The sequence below is a fragment of the Ostrinia furnacalis genome, unplaced genomic scaffold (assembly GCF_004193835.3).
Source record: "Ostrinia furnacalis isolate ACB-3 unplaced genomic scaffold, ASM419383v2 OfSCF3812, whole genome shotgun sequence".
Lineage (NCBI taxonomy): Eukaryota > Metazoa > Arthropoda > Insecta > Lepidoptera > Crambidae > Ostrinia > Ostrinia furnacalis.
In genome coordinates, this window is record NW_021134051.1 from 20862 (window position 1) to 31789 (window position 10928).

Below are 10928 nucleotides of genomic sequence, written 5' to 3' on the forward strand. Positions count from 1 at the left end.
TGCGATTCCTGCTTTTTCAAAAGATACGAACGAAATACAGATTGAAGAGTCAATCCAAAGAGATGAAAATAGACCCTTAAATTGAGGAATGACAAATTACTCAACTATTATCTTTAAAACTTGATATTTTTTATTATCACTTAAGTAAAATAAATTATTACTTACTTGAAAAAATCTAACAATTTCAGCAGTAACTTGTAACGATATAGGTATAAGATTGTTGTACAATATCAAAAATGTCAAAAAGTTAAATCCGAAATGTGTATTCTGCGCCTCTGTAACAAAGAAACACATATTTTAATATTATAAATAAGACAAAATAGGTAGTAGTAGATTTTCGAGTAGTTTTAGAATTCTTGTTCACGCTAAATAATTTCACCGTGTCTGCCGCAGACAAGACAAGAATTTCGTCGGACCTGGCTACGAAAATTTGTCACACAGTGCGCGTCCGCCGCGTGTCATATCTTACGCAGACAATAATTATTTCTTGTTCAGCGCCGAAGCAATGTACTCGCGTAATTATGCTGCTGTCGCGACTGTGCGACGGGCGCCCGCAGTGAGTGTGCGAACGCGACAGCAACATAATTACGCGCGAGCGATAGGGATGGGTAGCTTGGGATCATTGGACGGGATTCTACGTGGCTTTAGACCCGGCAACTTTTCTTAGCGTGTACAAGCGGCCTTTGGCCTATAGTCTGATCTGTGACCACGTAGAATTTTGTCCAATGACCCCAAACTACCCATCCTTATCGTTCGCGCGTAATTATGTTGCTCTCGCGCTCGCACACTCACTGCGGGCGCGCGTCGCACAGTCGCGACAGCAATATAATTACGCGCGAGCGATAATAGCTTGGGTTCATTGGACAAAATTCTACGTGGTCACAGACCGGGCTTTAGTTCACCATACACGGCGGAATCCACGCGGTAGTTGGGCAGTTCTTGGACAATTTGCATCGCACCGTAACCGCACGGTTACCGCCCTAGTGCCTCACCTATGAGAACCACCCACAAACCGCGCGTGTCTGAACAAGGCTTTAGGCGGGGTTTAGAATCGCGCTGAACGTCGGCGCTGACAGATCAATATGTATGTAATTGAAGGGTACGTTCCTGAGTGCCGCTGATCGCTCGGCGCCGACGCTTCATACATTTCGGCTGTTAGCGTTGACGGTCAGCGTGACTCTAAAACCAGCCTTAGCGCAAGCCTAGTGGGTAGATGGTGCGCTCACCCGTGAGGCCGATGTACCAGTCGCTGTGGCTGCGCACCCACAGCTCGTTGAAGGCGGCGCTGAGCAGCGACAGCGCCAGCAGGATCATGAACAGCATCAGGATGTGCGTGTTGGTCTGCCGGTCGATCGACGAGCGCTTCAGCGGGGCTGTAAGGGATACAAAGTTAGAGATTACGCTTTTAAAAAGCGCTTTTAAGGCCTTCGCTAAGATGCACGTACACACGGCTAGTGTTAACTATCCATTTCCGTTTTAGATAAAGATAAAGATAAATTTATTTGTTCAAACATGTGTACATAAGGTGTACCGTTTTAAAGTTAGCATTTAAAACGGTATTAACATGTCGTACCTTTGCGGTGTACAAATTAAATAAAAAAAAAACAGTTACAATAATACTGCTTAATCAATCAAATAAAATTAAAGTTAAAGTCAATGTTGCATAATCAGATTCAGTTTTTGCTCTCGCTGTCATCAAATGGTAATTCTTTGCGATAGAACGAGACGACATGAACGGCTCTTACCTTACACGTCCCACTTTAAACCAACATTACTTCAAACTACGGGCTGTTTATTTATTGCCATTAGACTTTTATAAAGCGCTTTTTTTACATCCCAGTTAAACTCTAACACTAAAGTCAAAGTCAAAGTCAAAGTCAAAATTTTTTTATTTGTTTAGACTAATAAATAGTTCTTACAAATCGTCATTTTGCTCTTAAGGAGCCTCTACATGTCTCATAATCTTTTTACCCTACCAGCGCTTCGAGACCAACATTTGGCAAGTGCTGAGAAGAAGCGCCGCAACAAACTCAGTCACCACTGTCTGCCGGTTAATATAAATAAATAGAAATAGTAGTAGTAGGTACATTCGATTCAGGAGCAGTTCACTGAATTTACCATGCATTCTTGTATGGTGTATCTTATAAGAATGGGTATACAAGATTGCGTGGTATATTAAACAAGGTAGTGACGTGCTAATATCTAGACTTACATATTAAGATACTAGTAGAAATGACTCGCATACATAAATTTGAATAACTTGGATTGACCAGTCCCCGAAAGCAGCGCCTGTTCACAGACATGACGAGTGAACCAGCCATCGCTTCACTCGACCATATTAGAGGGAATGTAACGACCCGCCTCACTACGCCACCACCCCAGAGACATTTTAGTGAGAATGACAATTCCAAGTTATCTCTTTAAAAAAAAAACTAATAATAAAGCTAAGTAACAGTCCAGATTGAGAAGCATGACACTATAACATTTGAGAAATTATTATTAGTTTATACATTACTTTTCATTTTAATTCTTTTTAGTGCGAGCATGAGAGGACCATAATCCTACTCCCAGGATGACTTATCATTAAGAAAATCTCGAGTTGTATAATAGGCTTTTTTAAGCATGTGATCTTTAACTATATCTTTAAATTTATTATACGGTAGCTCTTTATATTTATCAGGGACTTTGTTATAAAAATGGATACCTTGTCCCATAAAAGTGGCAAACACTTTATTAAGTCTAAAAGCGGGTATAGCCAATTTATTTTTATTTCTAGTGTTAATTTGGTGAATATCACTTTTCTTTTTGAATTCAGTAATATTTTTTTGAATAAATAGAATACAGTTTAAGATGTATTGTGAAGCGGCCGTGAGAATGCCAATTTCTTTAAACAATTCTCTAAGGGATGCTCTTGCTTTCATTTTATACAAGTATCTTATCGCACGTTTTTGCAAAATAAATATTGTTTCAAAATCTGCAGCTTTGCCCCATAGCATGATTCCATATGACATTAGGCTATGAAAGTAGCTAAAGTAGACTAAGCGAGCTGTTGAAACATCGGTTAATGACCGTATCCTTTTTATTGCAAAAGCCGCTGAGCTGAGCTTTCCCGCCAGAGTTTCTATATGGGGGCCCCACTGGAGTTTTGAATCCAGGGTAATTCCCAGAAATACAGTAGAGTCTACCAGATCGATTGCATTATTATTAAGTTCTATTTGGGTACTAACTGTTTTTACGTTAGGCAAAGAGAATTTTATACATTTTGTTTTCTTTGCATTGAGTTGTAAATTATTTGTAGTGAACCAACTTAAAACTCTTGTTAGTGCATTATTTACATCGTCAAAGTTATTTTTACTTCTATCAATATTAAAAATCAAAGATGTGTCATCAGCAAATAACACGATTTCGCAAGAGTCCTTAACAAAATATGGTAGATCATTAATGTATATAAGAAACAAGAATGGACCCAGAATGGACCCCTGCGGAACTCCCATTTTCACAGGTGACCCAGAAGACAAAACACCATTTATGTCAACTTTTTGAACTCTAAAGTTTAAATAGGATTGTATTAAATCCAAAGCCGAGTCCTTCACCCCATAATAGTGCAGTTTGCGAATTAGCGTTTGATGTTCTACGCAGTCAAAAGCTTTTGAGAGATCACAGAAGACCCCTAGTGCATTTTGAGAATTCTCCCAAGCCTCGAAGATATGTTTAAGTAGTGCAACCCCGGCATCGGTGGTGGAACGACCCTTGGTAAAACCATATTGTTCACTATGAAATAGTTTATTAGAGCCAAAGTGAATCATAAGTTGCTCCTGTATGATTTTTTCAAAAATCTTGCTCAGAGCGGGCAAGATAGAAATGGGTCTATAATTGCCAGGGTCGGTTTTACTACCAGACTTAAATAATGGCATTAGTCTACTATGTTTCATGAGGTCGGGGAAGATTCCCTTCTCTATGCAATTATTGAATATTATCGCTAACTGTGGGGAAATTATATCAATAATGTGTTTGACTATCTTGACAGAGATGCCCCAGATATCAGTTGTACTCTTTACATTTAAAAGATTAAAAGTTTTAGTGATATCTAAAGGAGTAATATGTTTAAAAGAGAAGTGCGAGTCACAGGGTGTCACGTGGGTTTTCAATATTTCTTCAGCCTCGGAGGGAGATGACTTTAAGTTGGCAGTTGTTGCTGAAGCTATATTACCAAAAAATTTATCAAAAGCTTCCGCTACATCTTTATCTGCAGATATCAAATTATCGTGAACTTTGAGAGAAAAGTCATTATCTCTTGGTTTTAGTTTACCAGTCTCTCGGTTGATAACATTCCAAGTTTCTTTTATTTTATTACTGGCGTTCCCTATCTTGTCCCGAATATAAAAAGACTTAGCCATGAAGCAAACTTTCTTAAAAATTTTTGAATACTTTTTTACATGCTCAAGAAAAGATATACTATTATTATACTTTTTCATGCCATAAAGTTCATATAACGTATTTCGACTTTTGTATATTCCCTTAGTAGCCCAGTCACTAAACTTAGATTTGGTATTTGGTTTTAATGGCTTTACCGTAAAAACTTTGTCATGTTCGGTTTTAATACATTCGAAAAGGTTATTGTAAAGAGCATCTGGGTCTCCCTGCACATACGGGACTAAATGCAATTTATTTTCAAGATTATTTTTAAAACGTTCTAGACGACTAATGGTTACAGGTCTACATACGGCATTTTTATTACTTTTATTATTTAAATTATTACAAATAAATTCTACTTTAATACCACAGTGATCTGACGTAAGATTGTGTATGACAGCTTTATTGTCAGGGACACAGCTAGAGAAAATATTATCTAGACAAGTAGCTGTGGTTTCCGTAATTCTAGTTGGTTCCTTAAATTGACTAAACAAATTAAATGACTTAAAAAGGGAAAGTAGTCTTACAGAATATGATGATGAGCTATCTAGTAAATTGACGTTAAAATCTCCACAAACTAAGACCTTTTTGTTGCTGTTACAAGTTTTATTAAGAGCATCCTCAATAGCCGCTTCAAAAATACCAAAGTCCCCAGAAGGGGGTCTATACACACATACAATGATGTAACTCTCAAGCTCGACACAGGAAATTTCGATAACACGCTCAACTGACAGCCCTACTACATCTTTGCGTTCTTTATATTTAATATTATTATTCACAAATATTAAGGAGCCTCCGTGAATGGCAGACTTCCTGAAAAACGCGCTACTTAACTGATAATTATCTATATGGAAAGAGCTTTCATATTTCTTTAGCCAGTGTTCAGTAATACACATTACATTAATATCAAAACTTTTTAAGAATAGCTCTATTTCTAAGACTTTGCTGGCCAAGCCTTGAATATTTTGATGAACAATCTTGAATGTTCCGGGCTTGGCCTTTGTCGAGTGCCTCAGTTTAAACAACTAGTAGTAGGTACAGTCATAATATTGTTACTATTTACATACTGAGATATCAAATTATTAGTACCCTGACTATGATCAGTTTTATGAATATAATTACATTTAATATTGTATGCAATCAATGAGGCTAATTTATTCTTCAATTTTTTCGAGAGATACATTGTATCTACAGTCAACTTAAAGCTAGAAATAAATTTATTTATGTCAAAAAGTAAAAGTGCGTCGCTATGACGATAAGTCAAGTTATACATAAGTATATTTAAATCAAATATGTTCTTGTTTATCTTATTTAGATTATACCCTGAATTTACATAGGGTAAAGTGCACAAAATTATCTTAAATTTTAACCTATTTTGCAAATTCAATAATTGGTCAATATTTTGAATTATACTCTTTTTATCTACAGAGTAACTATTACCATACATTATAATAACATTGGAGTTCTCATCTAATTCTTGGTTTTGACCAATTTCGTAAATTATCTCTGTCAGAAACCTGCCTGGATAGCAAAAATTTAAGACTTGTGTATTCAAGTGCTCCCTGAGCATAGAACCTAACCCCTGACCAAGCTGATCTTTTTCGGCGGTAGGCGTTAAAAAAGTACGCAAGACTCTCTTAGCTCAAATTTATTTAAAATTAGTAAAAGTTAATATAATTACCTTTTTGCCTTGTCACAATACTTAAAAATCTACAACTTTGACCCACTATCGTTTGTCACCACTTTTATGGTGTGACACTAGCACTTCACTGCACTCCACTACCGGCTCTCCAACATATCATCCACCTTTCATCGCCATGGCTACGCTGTCTGACGTACAACAGCTCCAGTGCTCTCTTGAGGCCTCACTGCACCAGCGCATGAGTGACTTCGAGTCGCAGCTCAAGACTTCTGCTGAGCCGTCATCACTTGCCCGACTGTACGACGAATTCCGGGCATTCAAGGAAACTGTCCACGGCATCCTGCAGCTGTTGCGTAAGCAGATAAGTGAGGTCTCCAAAGTTACTGACACATTGGAGATGAGGCATCGTAGAAAGTGCCTACTGTTCGGCGGTATCTCAGAGGATCCCAAGGAGCAGACTTCTGCCGTGATATGTGGCATTCTGAGTGATCGTTTTGATTTGAAGGACATAAGCTCCTCTACATTCACAGCATGTCATAGGCTTGGACCTGCAGCCAAGGGTCGTATACGGCCTATTTTGGTCCGCTTTGTTGACCACTCGACAAAGACAGCGGTTTGGAGAAAGAAGACTGTCCTGAAGGGGACCTCTACTGTGCTCTCCGAGTTTCTCACACGCACTAGGCAACAACTTTTTACGGAAGCAAGGAAAAGATTTGGCATCACAAATTGCTGGACTTTTGATGGTAACATATTTGCTAAGTTGCCCAACGGGATGCGTCGCCAAATTCATAGTGAGCAAGATTTGGAGTGCCCCAAGCAGCCTGTTTCTGCTGGACCGGCGAGGGAGAGCCCAGCCACAGCGGACAAGAGGAGCAAGACCGCGTCCACCTCGGCCCCGCAGCGCTCCAAACGCATGGTCACCAAACAGGTTGCCGGGAAATAATTGTACCCTCCATAATATCTTCTGACTAGGCTGTTTCCTGAGGTACCTATACCCACATTTACATTTTAGAGCACTACCTATTATCTTTGTTTACCTTTTACGAACACTTTTTCTCTTCTTCTTCTTCTTCTTTTATTTTGGCCACAACTTGGTTTTGAGAACCACGATTTCGCCAATGTCACGTAATCAGCTTTGACAAAGTTTACAGGGTTTATAAAATTCAAAAATGTTTAAGTTTAAAATGTTAAGCTAAATTATTTGTGTGAGTACCTTAAACAAAAAAGACATCACAAATTGAGACAACACAAATATATACATAATACCGATTAAAATAAATGGAAGAAAGAGGGTAGGAAGGTCTTAAAATGTAAAATGTTTGAATTGACAATTGAGCTGTCAGAGTGACATATGACATTGTCAGGTTCGTCCAGAAATGTGTTAAACTCATGAAGCTAAAGATAAAAATGGAGGCCAGACTTAGAATACCTACTTGAAGCACAACCTATGTATCACTATCTCGCTCTCTGTGGGCAGGCTCTCTCTTTCTAAGTAGGGTAACCTTTTATTTATTTTTCTCAGGACGACAAAGACTGATTTACGTTTAAACAGTGTGTCTTGATAAAGTGCACTTAATATGATTATGAAAAAAGGTTTTCGATGTTTTTGTTTTAAGATGAATTACAACATTAAGAAAGTGTAAAGGCATCGAAAACTGTGGATATTTGATAGAAAACAGATTTTAATTTGGCAGTTGACAGACGGATTTGGATATGGATTGATTACAGTAAACGGCCGTAGAAAACATTATGCAAAATTAAAAAAAAATACAAAAAAGGGTTTTAGTGATCTTGGCAATAACAGTAGGTTATAGACTATTAGGGATCTGTATTTTAATACTACCTTATTATCATTTAAAAGTCTTATTACAGAAAATAACCAATTTATAAAGTAAAGCTAAGTTGTGTGGGTAGGATTTTTTGTTAAGGTTAAATAATTCTTCTACTTATTTCCACTAAAATAAAAGATGTTTTACACGAATTGTGTTATTTTACAGACTAAAGTTTAAAACTCAGTAATTAAAAGGCAAAATATGAATATTTACATGAAAATATAACCTCAACGTTGGGAATTGTAATGTTTTATTTTCAGTGTATAATGCAAAATACATGTAATTTACCTATAGATATTAATTAATTAATGAATAAAAACAATACTCCCCTGTTAATTTGTTCCGTAAATTTGAATTTATGAAGATTTTTCGTTGACAGCTGACGAAATTTTGTCTTCACTTTTTTGTCTTAAATATTATATATTTTCGTCGGATAACGCTCGTATACATTATTTATACGATAAACAATTGATTTTAGTATATTTTATCAGAATATTACACTAAATTTTAGTAAAATAACATTAAAAATTTGACCCGTTAAAATTACGCGTCTGACAGCTGGGGATGCCAGCGCAAAAAAAAAAAGAAAAAAAAAAGAAAAAGCTGGTTCTGGACCGCGTCCGGAGTGTCAAGTTCAATGATATTTTTCTAACAGAGCACGGTTTCATAAGCAAGCATCGGGAAGTGTGGTTGAGGTCAAATACAGAGTCAAGACAAAAAGATTCACGACTTGTCGCTTGCTCGGAATGCTCAACTTAATTACACATTACAAAAAAATACACGTAATCATCACAATTTCAGCCATAGGACGTCCACTGCTGAACATAGGCCTCCCCCAATGATTTCCATGTTGCATCGACATACCTTTGGTGGAGTTCTTCATGAGCTTAGTCTCGTGGCCCGTGTAGACCACCACACCGTATACCCATGAAGTATTCCGAAGCATCGCCCCACGAAGCAGCATCTGGTCCAGGCCCAGTGGTATCGTCCTGGAAACAATAAATCAATTGAATGTTCATCCTACAACTTTTATTGGCAGAAATAGTTATAAGATTTCCAGTGGTATTTCCTAAAATATTGTGCTATTTCGGTATCATAACTTACCTACGTAGGTAAGGGGTCATCCATAAAGTACGTCACACGTAAAGGGGGGGGTCGACAAAGTGTGACATGGTGTGACAAGGGGTGGGAGGGGTCCTAAGTTTCGTGACATCACATTTCAATTGTTTCAAATAATTGATATAATGTTGATTTCATAAAAAAGCACTTAATTTAAATGGAAATAAAATTAATTTCGGAACTGCTGTTTTAATTTAATAATTTTTTGATGTGAAATTGCAAAACATGTGACATCACACAAGGGAGGGGAGGGGGTTTGGGGGGGGGTCTCAGAAATGTGACCACCTGTGAAAAGGAGGGGGGGGGGGTTAAAAATTCATGAAATTCGTGTGACGTACTTTATGGATGGCCCCTAATTTGTCAGAGGCAAATGAAGAATTTGACCTATACTCCCTACCCTGGCTAGACGGGTTAGTAAGGCCAGGTATTCCAATATTCTTCCCTCAGTCGCCTCTTACGACACGGGAAGAGTGGGGGAGATCCTATTATACTCTGCCGGAATCACGTGGCTAACCTTGATCTAGGTAAAAATCAGGACAGTATCTAATTCAGTCATTGCTCTTGAGTATCTGATATAAGTTCATATTATACTCACTTGGCGTTAGTTTCCTTCAGCATGCCATTGAACTCGTAAAGGTGCCTGTTAGGCGATTCACACTGCACAGTAGCATGGAACTCGGCCAGTTGCCTCGTGCTGTCGAGACGAGCCGTCTCCGGGTTGGCCTGGCGGATCTTCAAGTTGGTCTCCCCGTCCAGGTTAGAGGTCTCGATGAACGATATTCCTTGCGGTTCGCTGTGGAAAGACATTCGAGTCAGTGGGGCTCAGTTTGAAGTTTTGAAGCGAGGTGACAGCATGAAAGAGTGATAAGTAGACTTGAAACTAGGTAAATGGCGTTAAGGTGTTCGGGCGGGAGGCAGTGGTTGTAAGGTACCGCTCCCGTGCCCGGGATATGCGGTCAGGAAGGGAACTAACTCCCTAGTGAGCCTATTCCCAAAGAGACTAATGCCCGTTTTCACCATCAATCCCTAATTTTTAAGTGACCCCTATGAAAACAAAATTCCTGTTATGTGATACCATAGGGGTCACTTAAAAATTAGGGATTAATGGTGAAAACGGGTATAAGTCCCTAGAGCCCTAGCCCTGCCTAACAATTTATACTTAGATATAATAAGAGACATAGGGCGTACATAAGGAGTATGCCGGAAAGTTTTAAATGCTATTCATAGTTTAATATCGATGCAAACAGAATAGCGTAGTTTCTTTTGGCAATAAATTATTACTAAGAATATTTTCGTAGCCTCGCTTTGAATGAACCTTGCAGGATAGATAGACTTTATTGTACACGGCGCAAAATAGACATACAACGAAACGGCACACAAATAAAAAACGAATCGGTACAATTTAGGCGGTCTTATCGCCGGGAAGCGATAATTCAAAAATGCGGAAATACAGTATGAGTAAACCAGCGGATGCGAATGAATACTTAATAAAATATCCAAAATAAGACCATGTATCGCGGCTATACTTTTACCTAAAATTTAATAATATTTCATTAGCGTTCAGTTAATTTAATTGACATTCTTGTCTTTACGTACGCTACTGTAAAAAAAATGCATTTCAGAAAATACAATGCAAATCAATGTCAATATCACTTTTTGTAGCTAGGAATGACGTAGGTAACGCAAACAGATGTCATTTCAATTGTTTTCTGCCATGACACAAATAACAGAATTATCAGGTACTTGTCATATTTAGAGGTTTGTCATATAAATAAATTAACTTGTTTTGAACTAAAATAGATACTATATCATACGCTAATACCTGCTGCATTACCTCATTATTTAACTGAGTCATTGTAGTAGGGAATTTAGTGCAAGAACCCCTCCACTTTGGTATAGAAGGCTCATTTTTGCAACAGTGA

General features: G+C 37.9%; 2 protein-coding genes across 2 annotated transcripts in view; one reads left to right on the top strand and one right to left on the bottom strand.

Moving 5' to 3' along the window:
- The window catches only part of LOC114358246 (probable phospholipid-transporting ATPase IA), a 28437-nt gene extending 18624 nt beyond the window's left edge, over nt 1–9813 (bottom strand). The window contains exons 1-4 of the mRNA XM_028312145.1: nt 9602–9813; nt 8752–8876; nt 1227–1373; nt 166–275 (exon numbers count right to left, since the gene is read on the bottom strand). Of these exons, the coding sequence (XP_028167946.1) occupies nt 166–275; nt 1227–1373; nt 8752–8876; nt 9602–9813 (594 nt within the window). The remainder of the gene's footprint in view (nt 1–165; nt 276–1226; nt 1374–8751; nt 8877–9601) is intronic.
- Nucleotides 6053–7111, top strand: LOC114358248 (uncharacterized). The gene has a single exon (XM_028312147.1). It carries the CDS (start codon nt 6231–6233, stop codon nt 6996–6998), a length of 768 nt encoding a protein of 255 aa, XP_028167948.1. The 5' UTR covers nt 6053–6230; the 3' UTR covers nt 6999–7111.
- Nucleotides 9814–10928: the final 1115 nt, after the last annotated feature.